Below are 17,088 nucleotides of genomic sequence, written 5' to 3'. Positions count from 1 at the left end.
TACATTGGCAGAGGTCTGGAAGGTGATAATATTTCCACCACGTGAGGTAACGAGACTGTCCAGTTTGCCGGGAGTACAGAGTGAGGGAATGTCACTCCGACATCCATGGCCGTCCCCTCGCTCCCGAATTTAATAATAGTGATACTAATAATGGTAAATATAACATTAACTGTATTGATCTCAGGGGGACGTTCCTGTTCATAAAGCAACAAGGTACTTTTTTCAGACAAATAAACATAAAGTAAACAGCAGAATAGTATGAAACAATAAGTATATAGTAACAATATATCAATATGTATATTGTCATGATACTGTATATAGCAATAGTAATATTGTAATGGACTGGCATTGATATCCATGTCTCTGTCCTCTGGATGTGATGATGTTGATGATGATGATAATAGTGATGGTGACGATGATGATAATAGTAGTGATGATGATGATGATCATGATGGTGGTGGTGATGATGATCATGATGGTGGTGGTGATGATGATCATGATGATGATGATGGTGATGTTGGTGATGATGATGATGATAGTGGTGATGGTGGTGGAGTTGATGATGATGATGATGATGATGATGATGATGATGATGATAATAGTGGTGATGGTGGTAATGATGATGATAGTGATGATGGTGGTGATGATGATGATAGTGGTCATGATGATAATAGTGGTGATGGTGGTAATGATGATGATAGTGGTGATGGTGGTGATGATGATGATGATGGTGGTGATGATGGTGGTGATGATGATGATGATGATGATGATGATAATAGTGGTGTCAGTGGTGATGATGATCATGATCATGATGATAATAGTGGTGATGGTGGTGATGATAATTCAGAGGCAGAACTTCCAGAACCCCCAGTGATTGCTCGGCCGTGGTGCTGTCCCCAAGCCGGCTCCATGTCCCGCTGAGTGTGCTGGCTTCCGCGGGGGCCCCTGTCAGATAAAGTGGGACCCGTTAATAAACCGCCAGGCTGCACTGAGTAACGGCTTGCAGCTCTGAGGTGTCAGCCCCCCTCCCTTCCCATTTAGGGCCGCTGGGGATTTAATGGGATCCTTCCCTTTCACCGCGGGATTTACTGCTATCCCCAGCTGCTCGACGCCAGACCTTTAACTGAAGTGCGGCCTGTTACCTGCTTCATTTTTTATTCTCTATATATATTTTTTATTTTCGCTGAAGTCCGTTATGCCCCCCCGCCAGTTAACTTGATTGAAACTCTGCTAAGCAGCAAACGTACTGAGCCAGGCAGCTTCCTGTACCTCATTTGTAGGCTCGGCCCTTCGGGGGGAGTGAAGGTCCCAGGGTCCCGCATCTCGGCCCCCACCTATCTTCAGTTAGACAGTTCCTGGTTACTGTGGTGACTCTGCCTCCTCCCCCGCCCCCCCTCCGTCTAATTTTCCTAAAGGGGAAAATGTCCCGTTCCGCCCGCCGCTGTTTATTCAGATGCAGCGGACCGGGTCCTGACACCAAGGCAGCCCGGGAATAATCTGGCCCGTCTCCTGCAGTTTAAAGCGTGACACCTCCTCGGTCACCCCTGAATTGTTGCTCCTGCCCACCCCCACCCCAACCCCACCTCCCTCCGGCACGCCTCCTCTGAATTCACACTTTACTGCCTCCTGACACTTCGAGTTGCCCCCCTCACCTAATTAGATTTCCCTGCCTGGCCAGCCCACACCCCCTCCTCCGGCCTTCCGTGTGGCCGCCGCTCGCGGGCTGCGGTTGCCAGATAGTTCCAGAAATAGACGCTTTTAAAACTCCCATTTTCCGCTTCTGCCCCTGAAAGGTAGCGAGTAAAGAGGGACGACGTGTGACAGATGACTTTTTTTCGCCTCCCTACTTCTGTGCAGCAATCGTTGAGCCCCCGAGATCGAAAACACTCGTTTTTTGTAAATAGTTCTACTGTGGAGTGCGGCCCGGCGACCCCTTCTCTCTGATCGTCCCGCTCACGGTGATCCGTCCATCTCCACGCTTCGTTTTCCGACCCGTTAATTATTTTAATAGCTGCTGACCCCGGACAAAAGAAAAGGGGGGTGAAAACCAGCAATGCTGAAGTAGTGGGACGTGACACACTCGCTCCCAGGTGGGGATGTGAATATATTATCATCCTGGCTGATATGAAAGCCTCACGTGAGTAATTGATCTCGATTCCACGGCCCTCTCCGCTCGCTCTCCTTCGTTTATCGCTCTTTGATGCTTGGCGACAGAGCGCTTCCCCTTCCTTATCTTCGTGTGCACCGTGTCCTTGGTTATTTGTTTTAGACCAATGCTCCTTGCGTTCTCAGCGGGGGTGGGGGGAGAGACTCGCGTCTGAAACCACGCAGAGCTACAGGGTGTGTACAGTTGTCTCGAGCGATTCTTCTCGCGAAGTTCTAGACCCCTGATAGCTTTTTCCTGAATATTACTTCTTTTATGTTTATTGAATGATAAAACTGTCACTCTTGGTAGGTACAGTTGTTGTGTTTGAATCAGATGGAATGTTAAATGAATATCAAATATCTTGATTTGAAGCTTCTATTGGTTTTGAGTCTGTATTCCTATACTGGCTACATTGGCTGTGAGACAAAACATTTATACAAAACCTTATTTTAACAGAGATTCATTCAGCGACAGTCAATTATTGACGCTCTTGTCTCTGTGTATACAGCCGCTCATTGGATTTTATAAGCTTTTATCATCACAAACTGCGCCAAGGTCAAAGTTTGGTCAGTAGGACGCAGGAAAACGCCAGCATGTCCTTTGTTTTGGATGTGCAAAGCATGGCTTCCTGGATTCCGCTGACCTTCTCAACAATGCAGGACTGTGTGCGGCCTACTGTTAATGGAGGTAGGCCGGGGGTGTTCATCAATACCAGGAATGCAAAGAACATACTTGTGTTTTTGGCAAGAGAGGTCTTGAAAGCTTGCCTCCCAAGAACAAACTTGGGACAAAATGAATCATGGGATTGTTATCGTTCGGCAAGGATGCGCCCAATGTGTCCTTGATATTTGGAGTGGGGCAGGAACGACATCCGGGGATTTTTGCCGTCCCCTGTGCTTGTGTTCCTGAGTATTGGAATGGTACTTCGGCAATGGAAGACGACATCAAATGGGTATGTGGAAACGGGAGTATAGTGAAGTACACATGCTGATAAACACCCTGGGTTAATAGCCACAGTCATGACGACATGGGTTTCAGGTTTTGCCGAATGGCCCCGATGGGCTTCTCATGTCATATGCTGGAGCCGGGTTTTTCACCAAAGCCGCTCCACAGGAATCATGGGTACATTTGTAAACCTGAGTGGGTGAAGCTGTAAGCGTCTTTGTGTCAGATAAGCAGCCAGACCCCAGTGCAGGTGCCTCACCATGACTGATCCTGCTTGGATCCTCTATGTGGAGCCCTATGGGAACCTGCGGAGAGTGACTGCAGGGGTGACGGGTGTGCGAGGCTGCTATGGCAAGGGGCAGGAACCCCAAGGGCCAGGCTAGTGACTGCTGAGTGCTGGGGGGGGGGGGTCTTTAGATGGGGGGGTGGCTGTTATCCTTCACACACACTGTCTCTTTAATCTTCTGATAGGTCTCGCAATACCTTCTGGGGCCTCATGTGGCTATTTAATCATCTTTATTAAAGTGCGATGGAGATCAAATGTGCACATCACCCCCCCCCAGTCCTCAGGTCCGCTCCCTTTTGTTTGGTTGTCATGTTATACCCACCCCCACTCTTCAGCTTGGGGCTCGAGGTGTCCTGCAGGCTAAAGACGCTTTGTTATTGTTTTTCAATCCGGATTCACAGTCGCTAGAAACCACACTCATTTTTTTTTTCTTCTGGGCGCAGAGCGGGAAAGTTCCGGCACATCTCCGCTCGTGGAGGCCGAGTCCCGCCCAATGGCGTAGCGGCTGTCAAGACGAAGTCGGGACTAGAGGTGCTTGGAAGCGACTGTGGCCTTTCTATTAAAGGCTTCCCGCTGTACCATCGGCACTTCATTCCCGATTATGCAGTGGCTCGTTAACTCGGGACAGGAGCGTGTAACGTGGCCGTCCTTAACGATCATCCAGCGCCTGGTCGCTGACAGGTGGTGGAAGGATGGGGCCGGTAACCACAGCCCACTGCGGGTGGCCTGAGGGGTTGGAATGTCATGATTAGTTGGTCATGGTTCCGACACGCTAGGTGTTGCTGTTGTGTAGGTCCAACAGGAGGGGGCGGCCTATTTAGGGGGGTGGGAATGCGGGGGCTGTGTGGTTTAACTGTGAAAGGTGTCTTCATCGCATCGGTGTGTTGGTCACTCTGTTCGTGTTTTTTATATATCTACATGCACACCTCTGTATCTCTCTCTCTCTCTCTGTCCTGGAAAGGTATTTCGTTCCTCTCAGTCTGACTTACTGCTTTGTTTATGCGTGAATCGCTAGCCCTGTTAACCTCTTTGCTTTGACTTTGTTACCTTTCTCATGCGGCCATTTGGTTAATCTATATTTTCCAGTTGACTCTTGAACTTCATGGCACAGTCACTGTGGAGTTAGGGGTCTGGCTTGCGGGTGATCATCAGATAGTGATGCTGCGGTCCCAGGAAGCAGTGTTATTCCAACTCAGTTCTTGGTGACCCCCAGACAGTCCACTTTTTTGCTCCCTCCCAGCTCCGTGCCAATCAATATGTGGTACAAGTGTGTTGGTAGCTCAGAGGGTGCAAAAATATAGACCATCCGGGGGTCCCAGGGCACTGGGTTGAGGGGTCAAGGGGTGAGATTTTGCAGAGGCTTATTGGCTTGTTGTGTTGGAGAACCTGTGTTCTGTGACGGCAGAGCAAGCTGCTGATGATCATGATAGGCTCCGCCTTTTGGCAACCGACCAGCTTCTGTGGAATCCTCCAATGAGGTCACAGAGCGAAGCCTCTCATTACACCCTATGGATGTCAGTTCCAAAAAGATCCGACCGGGGGTGTAATACTTAGGATAACTCAGAGCAGAAACAGCCTTTAAAATCCTTTCCACAATCTGAGTGTGTATTCCGGAATATTCCTGAAATCTTTGGTATCGTCGGACCTCTCTGTGACATTAGGGCTGCTCAGATCATTTAGAAGTATTGAAGTTGGGGATTTGTTTAATTTTCATGCTATGGATGATTAGTCCACCTAACCATGTTGTCCTGAAAGCGCTTTCCAGCAGTTTGATATAAAAACAGCATGACATGCTAAACAATCCGCATAACGTGCTCTTTTAATGTTTATGGTGATTGTCCATTGAGCACTGGACAAATGAGTCCTCAGCCCTTGATGACCAAGCATGAATGTGGGACAGCTGGAATGCGTGGACCCATTGCTGAACAGCAAGCACCAGCCGGAAATCGTGCGAGCAGGCAGTCCTCGAACAGACATCTTTCCGGAAAATGAGCTTGCCAGCTGTTTGTGGGGAGTGCTTTCGTAAACAAAAGCAAGCGTGCAGTCTGTTGTGAGCCGATTCCCGTCATGGCATCTCTCTTACTATAAGACCACTCTCTCTCTCTCACACACACACACACACACAGTTTCTCTCTCTGACTGTTGACCGTCATTAACATCTTGCATCATTTGCCCCTTTCCTCATTCTGTTAATCGAGAAGCATGTCCAGCATGTGGACACCGGATTTCATGCAGCGATTTGGTTCCTGCCTCATTCCGGCGATTGTCGCTGGCAGACGGGAACAGAAGCCATGACCGTGAATATTTAATGACGGCGCTGTAGCGGGGCTATTGAGATTCACTCAAATCGATGCCTGGGCTGCCTTTCCCCGCTCTGCGTTCAGCTTGTCGTACCTGCCGAGCATTTATTAAACGTGAATACCAAGGATGACTGGGCTTCCTACCCATGATTGTAATATTAAACATTGATGCCGGAATATTCCGACCGCCGCCCGCCTGTGTGTCTGTGTGGGAACGGGCTCCAACTGAAGGTAATAGGTGGTAAAGCGTTCACTTCCACAGAGAGAGACTGCCAGCTGAACCTGGGATGGAAATTGATTCCATTACTGTTCTGGCAGGTATTATTCTGAAAGTGGGGTAGCATGGAGACAGCAGGACTCCTTTATTAGGTGTTATGGGCAGGGGCCATGGTCCATGGGGGCCAGGGTCTGCCTGGATCGAGGAGGGGTATAATTGAGGATCTTATACTTTAAAATATGTGGGGATGAAGGCGCCAAGCCTTTTTATGGCTAATCTCCAGACCTTCCTGACAGCGCAAGTTCTCTGTCCAAGAAGAGCAGTTCTGCTCGCCTCTACATCCATCCAATCATCACCCATCCTTCCATCTTTACCAGCCCATTATCCTGTTTGAGTCAATGTCTCCATCATGAAGAAAATGACGATCTTTGCCTAGGTTTGCACGTTGGAGTGCTTGGTGCCTGAAATTCTATAACGGCCACATGCAAGCATTAAATGAAATCGTTGCTTTATTTGCCATTTGTACAAGTACGAGCACAGGCATTTTTTTTAAGGCGATATTTTATGAAGGACAAGATTGGAACCGGCAACCTTCCGGTCATGGCCATCGAGGCCTAACGCACTGGGCCACACATCGGCCTCCATGTTTGTCGTGACCATCGCTAAGCAGGCCTCTCTGTCCGCCCCCCCCTCCCCCCCCCACAGAGCCAATGCACGGGCCGAAGAAGCTGGAGGTGGTGGACATCCAGTCCAAGCAGGTGACCCTGCGCTGGGAGGTCTTCGGTTACAATGTGACGCGCTGCCACAGCTACAACCTGACGGTGCAGTACCGCTACCGCATCGGCGCCAAGGAGGAGACGCGCGAGGAGGTGTGCTATGACACGCGGAGCCCCGCCCCCCAGCACAGCATGCGCAACCTGCCGCCCTACACCAACATCAGCGTGCGGCTGGTATTGCGCAATCCAGAGGGCGTCCGCGAGAGCCTCGAACTGGCTTTCCAGACGGATGAGGACGGTGAGGCCCCGCCCCCGGCCCGCTCACCCCCCCACCCCTTATGGCAGGTCATGGGAGGAGGAATCATCCCTTTGAATGATAGTCACTGGCGGTCTGTCAGCACAGCCATTGTGACATTTTGCTAAGTAAATTTCACACTCACTGCAGTTGAACGTCTTTGAAATATAGTGTGGAATCTAGTTTCGGCAGTTTTTAGCTTTACTGGAAGAATTTTATCCTCCTTCTAAATCTATTGAAATATAGTATTTTTGGAAATTAATACAGCGATTTGTATATATATTTTCTCATTTGGGAAAAACCTAAGACATCTGAAAGGAATGACATGATCTTTATGTATCTGTCTGTCTGTGTCTGTTGGTCTCTGTTTGTCTGTCTGTGTCTCTTGGTCTCTGTCTGTCTGTCTGTCTAATCTTTTGGGCCACTAAACAGTAGTTCTGAAAGAGCACAGATAAAGGGATGCCTGTCCCCACAGCCCCTTCCCATAATGCCCTGGGTGACCATGACCAAATGTTCAGTCTGTGTTTTTTGTTCGTCACTGCATTTCAGTCCTGCAGGCACTTTGACCATTTTAGGTGGCCGTCGTCTGGCAGGGGCTGCAGGTAGTGTTTCGGTTGCGTCCCAGGGGCTGGATGAAAGGAGCAGGGGCTGGCCCGTACCCTGCCCCCCCCATCTCATTTACAGACAAAAGGGGGCGCTTTGTGGGTGAGCCACTAAATTTATGCAAACAGACCAAAAGCTGAAATTTCCCCCAGGACTGCAGCCAAACACCTACCAGAGCTGTCCTTATTACTTTTCATTTATTTTTAATGTTTCACACTTTATGTTTTATTTATTTCACAGCATCTGTTCGTTTTCTATTGTCCCTCTCTGAGCGGGCGTGCCCTGGGTGAGCCTCGGATGGACACGCACTGACGCACTTTGCCACATCTGGACTTTTCTGCGTGTTGGGTTGACGCCTACCTGCGTCCAGCTGCCATGATACCCCTGAGTGCTGATACTCCTGTGTGTCCCCCCCCCTCCCCCATCAGTCCCAGGCGCAGTGTCACTGGACTCCATTCAGAGCAGCACCTATGAGGAGAAGATCTCCCTCCGGTGGCGGGAGCCCGCGCAGACGTACGGCATCATCACACAGTACGAGGTGAGCTGCCGGGGGCGGACAGCCTGAATTACCCCCCAAAGACACACACTCGATGGGTCCCGAGGGGATTCTGACTTCACAGAGTAAATGTTCAGCTTGTGAAGTGTGTAGGGGAATGTGTTTGATGACAGTTTTGCCTGCTCCAACAAGCCTTTTGTCTTTAGACATTTTGACATAACCTTGCGGTTATACGTGAAATCCCGAACAAAATATCTGAGTAACCGTTCCACGGCAGAGCAGGTTAGTTCTCCGGAACAGATGGTCTCTGAATCTTTCCAGTCATTTATGTACTTTGTGGCAAGGTACAGATTTCAGTTTGTCGCAGTCTTACAGGATCTGGTACAAGGAAGTCAGACTCTCTTTGATTTGAGTATCACAGTTACAAAATATGAAACTTCTGACAGTAGCTTTTATCAAAAAGATGCTTAAAGCCCTTTTCCTCTCACCTAAAATTTTTCACGGGCACCGAATCCACTTTACCCAGTTTTGGTTTATATGGAATTTCTTCGCAAAGATGAGTACAGTAATTGAATTAGTTAAACACGCACGCATAAACTGCTGTTTATCTCTCTGTGGAACCGCACAATTCATAATTCATAATTTAGTACATGCCCGTCAACGCGCCCATTAATCATCGTCTCGGCCTCAGAGCTTGCCGGGCCTGTCCACCGAGTTGTCACGTGGCACCGTCACAGACAGACGTGCTGTCATCCTGTCGACTTTCCCGCTCCCCACCGAAGCCTCGGCGCACGGCGGACGTGGGGGGGGGGGGGACGCTCCGGGCCTCCCCGCTTCCGCGAGCCGCCAGGCGTTTTTCAAACCATCATCCAGCGACGTTCATTGTTCCCTTGATTTCTCTTTTATTCACCTTCTTTTTTTTGTTGTTGTCTCGATCAAATTATCACGTCACGGATTTGATGGGTTATTATTTAAGTGAATAAAATTTTCCCGAGGAGCATTAACACTATAACTTGCGATAAACCCATCTGTATGTATATATAATATTGTATAGTGACATAATACTGGGTAACATTTTACATTAACAGCACCTTCATAATGCCTTTATAATGCATTCGTAGAACATTCATAAGCAGCATGTACCTTAACTGCTTTAATATACATTAGTAACAAACAATATATGATTATAATCACATCATTATGAAGGTGCTGTTAATGTACCATCACCAAATACTTTGCTATTTATTTGTATATGTAATATGTTTTATATATAATGTAAAATCTTTCTCTGGCCCGTATTATGAACATGTGCAGATTTTATAAGAAAGAGTCCGTATTACATCAGCAGCCTCTGCTCCCCCCCACCCGCACCCGCACCCCCTCGTCTCTCTCCCATATCCTCAGGATGGCCACTTAGTACCCCCCATGCCCCAGTGTCCTGCAATGGGGGGGGTCGAGATGGCAAATGCACTTCCCGCGTGAGGAATAATGGAGGAGCCCAGGGAATTTCACACCCGATGAGTTTGCGCTGCGCTCATCTCAGGCACCCATTGTACTTTTTAATTGGAATCAAAATAGAATAATAGAGGCCGTCTATTACAAGGAGAATGTGTCGTTTAAAGGAAGCTTTTTAGGGAGATGAAGTTATAAACGCACTCGTGAGCGCGCACCTTACAGCTCCCGGCATCCGCAGCGGCAGCCGCTGATGCTAACCAAGATGGCGCTGGTGTTTATTCACAGCGGGGGGGGGGGGGGGGGTGATGCTGTTAGCTGTGGGATGTCTGTGCATCGTTCATGAGCGCATCGCTCCCAAAGTACAGGTGCGGGGGCCATGGGTCAACTGTAACGGCAGCATTTGTGTCGATCTTTGAATATAACAGGAAGTTAATGTTTAGGTAAATGCCAAGATGGCTGTTGTATTCATGTATCTGTGTAGTTGTCAGTATTGAGTCTTTGCTCCATATTCACCGTGAATCATCTGTACGCAGTGCTGCTTCCCTACGTTTCACCCTCCTCGACGCCTGCCTTTGCTCCTCTACAGATCTCCTACAAAGCCGTCAGTTCCTTTGACCCCGAGCTCAACCTGTCTAATCAGAGTGGAAAGGTGTTCAAGCTCAGCAACGAGACCTCCCACATGTTCCTCGGCCTTTACCCAGGCTCCACCTACGCCTTCACCATCAGAGCCAGCACCGTCAAAGGCTACGGGCCACCGGTGACGACCCAGTGCACTACCAAGATTTCCGGTGAGGTCCAAGGCGGGAACAGGGTGGAACCTCTCGCATATAGATCACCCACCATTAGATAAACCTCTGTTTTTAGACCACTTCTGTGTATAATCCACATATAATTTGCTTGTCGAGAACAATGTTTTGGTTTGTACCTTTAAATCACGTTCGGCATTAATTCCAATTTTAGATTTAATGCCCTAATTGTAATGGGTGACCTGTGCCAGCATGGATTTTATTGCCGGGCTGTTTAATGAGGTGCCGGGTGTGTAGCTCTGAGGGAAGAGGTCTCTCCTCCAAGCCAATTTGACTCCCTCCGGCAGCTCCCAGCATGCCCGGCTACGATCAGGAGACACCTCTGAATCAGACGGACAGCACGGTGACAGTCATGCTGAAGCCGGCTCAGAGCCGCGGGGCGCCAGTCAGGTACGGCTTTCCGGGGCTAGAGCCCTCCCCCCAGCGCACACACACACACACACACACACACACACACACACACACACACACACAGATATACACAAGCAATCTCTCTGTCTTTCAGAACCAGTGATGGTCGTTTCTCTTCTCTTCTTCTCTTACCTTTGCTTCTCTTCCCTTCTCCTTCTCTTCTCTCCTTCTTCTCTCCTTCTTCTCCTTCTCTTCTCCTCTCTTCTCTCCTTCTCCTTCTCCTCTCTTCCCTTCTTGTTCTCTTCTCTCCTTCTCCTTCTCCTCTCTCCTTCTTCTCCTTCTCTTCTCTTCCCTTCTTGTTCTCTTCTCTCCTTCTTCTCCTTCTCCTCTCTTCTCTCCTTCTTCTCCTTCTCCTCTCTTCCCTTCTTGTTCTCTTCTCTCCTTCTTCTCCTTCTTCTCCTTCTCTCCTCTTCTCCCCCTGGTTATTGTTTGCGCGTTTGATCTCTATGGAGGGACCTTGTCCTTTGATGCTGAGAACAAAAGGCCGCGGAGCCCAAAGCCGGCGTCCGAACCCCGTGGCTCATCCGCTCACTCCTTCCGGCTCGGCCTGTTGACCGTGCCGATCCCCTGTGCCTCCATGTTCATTAGTAAGCGTAATAGAGCTAAACTTCTCTGCAATGGTGATTTAATTTTATTTTTTTTGGCAGAGCTAACATCGGCGTTCTCGCTAACCGCTGGCTGCGGGGACTGAAGTTGGGATCGATCATTCCTGCCAAATTTCCTCCTCGCTTGTCTCCCCCTCCAGCGCAGTTTATTAATCATTGATTTGCAATTCTTGAGAAATGATGTCTAAAAAAATGCACATGTATTATTTTTGTGGCAGGGCTGTCGACCTCATCTGGCAGCGTAGTGCGGGGGTAACCCGGCTCCAGAGCTGGCGGTCGGCCCCACTCCTCCGTTCCAAGTCGATTGTTTAAGGGTCGTTTTGTCTGAGCTCCTGTCTTGTTCCTCAACTTCCTTGGCCGTGAACTTACACACCACCGCGCTTTTTAACGTTCCCAAGCCCACCGGTCTCTCACATGCCTGCAGTGACCTTTCACTGCCTCCTAAACTCTAGTTAGAATAAATAAATGATCTTGTAGCAAGCCTACATCAAGCAATGCTTCAGGTCAGCTTCTGCTCCTCATTCATGCAAATGTAAGTGTAATAGAAATCACCCCCCAGGCTCCTAATGACCTAAAACGTGTTGATAAACACAGCAGTCTATCACGTGTTCATCATTTCTTAATGCTATGCCATTAGCAAGTTATATCAGCTGTTGTCTGGTGCGTTGACCAGCTGTAATTAGTTTCTTTAAAAACAAAATCACACAAACAAGTTAGATTAAGGAAGGCTCAGTTTGAGGGCTTTTTGTGGTCTATGATTCTTTAGCTTTTTGTGGCTTTGATTAGCATACTGTAAGCAATTAGTACCCTGTCTTACTTGACGTGGCGTGTCTTCCTTACCATTAAATGCTTTGTTACACTACGCTTGTAGAATTTGGGTTGTTTTTCATTTGAACCCAGTTCAAATAATAAATATATTTTTTAAATGAGCAGCATTGTGCATGCGGCACGTAAATATCGGTGCAGATAATGCGTCTAGACTTTCATGGGATTAAAAACACCAAATAAATTCATTTTTAGCGCTTAAAGGTCAGTTGGTATTACTTGACATTTTCATAAGCATATTGGCACGCCCTAGAAAATTATTTATGTTGCCAGTATGATTAGAATTTACTATTAAGTTTGGGGTAGATGCTAAGGGTCGCTGACTCATCTCCTGCAGACTCTAAGTCAGACGCGTCTAATTGGCGTTCAAAGGCCAGTTAAGCGGGGGGATTGTTTTCCTGGTTTACATGCCCTTGGTGATGTTGGGGGTTTGCTGTGGGGGGGGGGACTTGAGTTCATCTAGCAAGCTTGCAGTTGGTTATGTACTGCAGAGTTTGGTATGAGAATTCTCTTATTCGATAAACAGAGGACTGTAAGTGATGCTATGGTGAATGTGAACATTTGGTCATGCGGTACCTACAAATGGTGATGTCAGATTGATAAGTCATGTGACACGTAAACACGGGTGACCTCCTGAAGCGGGCCCCTCTCCCCGTACAGATACATGGGAGACGTGGCAGAGGAGATTCAGGAGTCTAAATAGCCGATGTTTGGCTGTGATATGCAGAAGAAAAACGAGAATGTCAGCGTCATCAGAAGTGAGGAGATATGTAGGAGTTTCTCGGCATTCTCTCAAAGCGCGATCACATGACCCATTTGTCAGCTTTGTTTTCAGCTTCAGTATGCTGCCATTTAATATAACTGAACTTTAGCAATTATTCTTAAAAGTGGCCTAGCTCAGATGTGGAGGGGAATCTGCAGCGACATTGTGCCTTTCTCCAAAGGTTTTTTTTTTTTTTCATCTTGGCTTTTGCTTTAAGCTGATTGGCTGTTCATATCTCCGTCACGTCCGGTTATGCTAAATTTCTCCATCCTCAGAAACTCTTTCTTCGCACCCAGAGCCGATGGGGGGGCCGCTCACACGGTACTGGTCGTTCACCCTTTTCTTTCTTTACTTGGGCAATGAGCCGGATCGTATCTCAAAGGACAGAAATGATCCACAGACCTGCACACACAATTCAGCATGCCCCCCATCCCCCCCCCCCCCCCCCCATTAATAACGTCCGAATTATCCAGCAGCTCTCCCCGCTAAAACCCTCCTTGTTTGACATCTTTTTTTAAGTTGTACCAGAATAATGAATACGGGTTCTCCTACTGAGATAACTGTCAGTCATCTTTTTCCCCTGATGTAATCAATACTTCCTGTATGGAAAGGAAGAGGCGGGGCATTGGGAGGCGGGGCATTGGGAGGCAGGGCATGAGGGCTGTGTTCCCACATGATCGACCAAATACATCAAGGCACACATAGGTTTATCCCTAAAAATAGGCACCGGCCTTTCATTTCCAGCAGCCAGTTGTGTGGGCAGGGTGTCCAGGAGGTGTGACACGTTGGTGCATCTACTGTAGATCCCTTTTCAGATCCCCCAAAAAGGGAAACCCCATAGACAGGTTCTCCTTGATGTCAGATAGTGAGAGAGAACCTCAAATGTGCACAATCCGAAGTTGGGGAGGAGCTGAGCACGGACAGTGGTGCGAACGGGAACAGCGGCCCTCTGCTGATCCAGCCTTCTGTGGAGTGCCAGGATAATAGAAACCATGAGAGTGAAATCTCTGGAAAGGGGGGGGGATGCTGGCTGGGGAGATGCCTGCTTGATGCATCCTTTAAATCAGGCAGATGTAGCCCACCCCCCTGCTGGGACCAGCGGCCCTGGGACACAAAGCAATCAGTGTTAAAAGACAGCCGGGTGAGATTAAAATGTTCCCCGTGCAGTTCTCCTCTCACCCCCCCCCCCCCCCCCCCCCAGACTCCGAAATGGGGGCCAGGCACCTCCGGCTCACGTGGGACATAAATTCGTGTTCCGGGTCACATTTCGGCTGGTGTGGAACCGGCCCGCGGTAACTGGTTGCTGCTGCGTGAGCCTGGCGCTGTGTTCTGTGTTCCTGCTCAAGGGGGTTTAATTGGTGTCAGCTTGGGCTTGGGGAGCCTCCACAGGAAGGGCCTTGTGGCCTACAGCCCAAACACCCACTTTTAATGACTTATTTCATATAATTTAGTGCACTTACTCTATTCTGTTGTCGTACATTGTTTTCTGTTCCGTCAGATGTGAGTTTAGTGATGGTTGGTAAGTCTAAAGATTGAACAAGTATAATTGCATGGGTTTTTATTTGTGGGGAGGCGGGAGGCGCTGCTTTGGAATCAGTGTGTGTCTATATGCATTTCCATCACGGGAGGGGTACATCCACACCCTATCCTGGGCGTCTGGGCCCGTGCAGAATCTACATGAGGCAATTATCTCGTAAAAGAGTTTACCGACGCTTTCTGATTCATGCGCGTCTCCTTTCTTCCCACAATAATGATGTAGCGAGTTCTTAATCGCAAGCGTTTACTTCCGAGAATACAATAGCAATTGTCGGTTCGGAATATGAAGGTGAAAAAAATGCAAAGGCAATTTTATTTTTATTGTAAAACTCTTCCCTAGTTATGTGATGAGTTTTTACTGCATTGCAGTCTATCGTCGAAGATGTTTTTGCTTAGAGGGAGTTTTTATACTTTTACTCTTCATACCGTTGATTGTTCCACTTTAGAGGCTCTTAAATTAACCCAGTCCTTAGCAGCCCTAGTGTAGTGACCGTTTGTGGCCATGGGGGGGCATGCAAATTCATGGTTTGAGTGGTGTCAGGTCACAGATGAGGTTAATTTTTTCATGTACAACACATGTGATATTAGGATATATGCATTAGGTTTAACTGCTGAAATGTGATACCTGCCCCATTCAGAATTTCAGCTGAAGGCATGTTAACTGCCAAACTAACACTGGAGGTATTTGATGGGTGATTTTAAAGTTGCTTCTTTTATTAATCACAACAGGTATTTGAGTGAAGCTGGGCAAGCATTCTTCTGAGTGTGTTTTTTTTTTTTTTTTTTTTGCGGTTACTGGAAGTCTTTTTTTATTTATGAACTCGCGGCATAGCAAATTTAGTGCGTCGCTTAATGAACGCGGTCCGTCAGACTGCACTAAGCGCCCAGCAGGCGGGAACGGCGATGCGAGCGGCTCGGGGATCCGGAAACGTTCGGAGGCTGGCTGCAGGAGAGATTATGCAAAAATGCGTGCTGTTGCATAAAAAGCGCGATCGTGCAGGATGCGTGCATGGCGCCCTGCATATTTAATCAGAATTAGGAGTAAAAACAACGCTGGTAATTCTTCATCTTAAATACTCGCCTAATGATCGCTTTTTCAAAAAGCTAAGGAAGAAAGGAAGTGGAGTTCCAGGGTGAGGTTAGGCAGTATGATGGTTCAGGACGGTATAGCAGGGAGGAATTTGTTTCGTTGGAGCCGTTCTGGTGAGCTCTGATGGTTGCAGGATACCACACGCCATCAGAACATGGATTATGGAGAATACCGGCATCACTCGTGTTTCATAATAGCACCATTAAAATGGTGATTCTGCACCATGAACAGATACTGGGATTTAAATGTTTCTGTTGTCTCTGTCGATTGATGTTTTATTTTTTATTTTTTTGCACATTTTTATCGAAGTAAAAGTTCGTTTCCAGCTTGGCGTTTTTCTTAATCGTGCAAAGTCCAGCTATGCTTGTGTTAGAGAGCAATAAAGTGGGGGGGCGGGGGAGACCGTAAGAGAGACATAAAGAGTACGCACTGATTACAGCAGGTTGCCACACCCACCAAACGACAAACCACCTCAGGGATGAGAACCTGAGTGCAGGCATGTGGCGGACGGTACCTGAGTTTTTTTCCGGCGGCTGGGGTGCCCATCCTGTTGGAGTTGGAGGACCTCCTCATAGGGCTGGATGTAAATTAACATCATACCGAAGATGAAGCAATTGCAGATTAAGGGCCTTGCTCTAGGTCCGAACGGAGTAGAATCACTCCAGACATTTGCAGGATTTGAACCAGCAACCTTCCAGCGGCTGGCACAAATCCCTAGCTTCAGGGACGCCTCTCCGGGGAAAGAGGGGGCCTTAATTTGTACAGAGGGGTCAACCTTATCATTTGCCAATGATATGGTTTGAATCGGTGAGTGACAGGAGAGTCGGCACTCTGGGGGACCAATCAGCTTTCAGCTGTCACTTGTACCCCATTTGGCCCCTGCCCCTCTATACAGCCGTGGCAGGACACTGGGTGATACACTGTGATAATTCAGCTCATGCCTGTGTGTTATGACTGGCCTTTAGGTAGCCTTTCAATCTGCTGTAAATATCCCATTCACTCCTGTCCTGTTTTAGGGGACACTTTATGGTGGCCTTGTTCCTGCCTTGCAGCTTTTATTTCCAGTATGGGACTGTAATTAACTTGATATTTCACATTAGCACATCCACAGCAATTAATATTTCACATTATGCGATTTTATCACCCAGGTGCAGCGCTGCATCATATTGACCGCCAATCGAAAGGTCAGGGTGAGGGGCTGGGGAGCTTGTTGATACAGAGAAGGTTGTGTAATGAGCTTCAGCTGAGGAAGAACAGGATGCTTTCATGGAACCAGCCAGGGCTGAGCTTGGCGGAGCGTATTTGGAAGGGGGGGGGGGGATTCAGCTTCTGGTGCTGAAGACACAAGCCTGGTCACTTAGGATTATCTGTCAGGGAGATGGTGGGTCGCCTTCTCCACACATGCAGCTGAACTTTCAAATCTGGGCCCAGCAGGACATACGTTACACGTAGGTGCAGAGTAAGCTGTGGTAGGGTTGGTGGTGGTTGCAGATGGCTGTAGGTGTTAAGGTCTTGCAGGGCTGGTGGTGGTTGCAGGTGGGGTAGGTGTTAAGGCCTTGTAGGGCTGGTGGTGGTCGCAGGTGGAGTAGGTGT

General features: G+C 48.3%; 1 protein-coding gene across 6 annotated transcripts in view; it reads left to right on the top strand.

The window, feature by feature from the left end:
• The window catches only part of LOC125725299 (receptor-type tyrosine-protein phosphatase mu-like), a 149,579-nt gene that overhangs the window by 70,621 nt on the left and 61,870 nt on the right, over window positions 1-17,088 (top strand). For all 6 annotated transcript variants that reach the window (XM_049002132.1, XM_049002130.1, XM_049002127.1 and 3 more), the window contains exons 8-11: window positions 6,600-6,908; window positions 7,937-8,046; window positions 10,046-10,247; window positions 10,553-10,655. In XM_049002132.1, the coding sequence (XP_048858089.1) occupies window positions 6,600-6,908; window positions 7,937-8,046; window positions 10,046-10,247; window positions 10,553-10,655 (724 nt within the window). The remainder of the gene's footprint in view (window positions 1-6,599; window positions 6,909-7,936; window positions 8,047-10,045; window positions 10,248-10,552; window positions 10,656-17,088) is intronic.

The sequence above is a fragment of the Brienomyrus brachyistius genome, unplaced genomic scaffold, assembly GCF_023856365.1.
Source record: "Brienomyrus brachyistius isolate T26 unplaced genomic scaffold, BBRACH_0.4 scaffold64, whole genome shotgun sequence".
NCBI classification, from domain to species: Eukaryota; Metazoa; Chordata; class Actinopteri; order Osteoglossiformes; family Mormyridae; genus Brienomyrus; species Brienomyrus brachyistius.
Note: the sequence above shows the minus strand (reverse complement) of the source record. Positions and strands in the feature narration are given on the sequence as shown.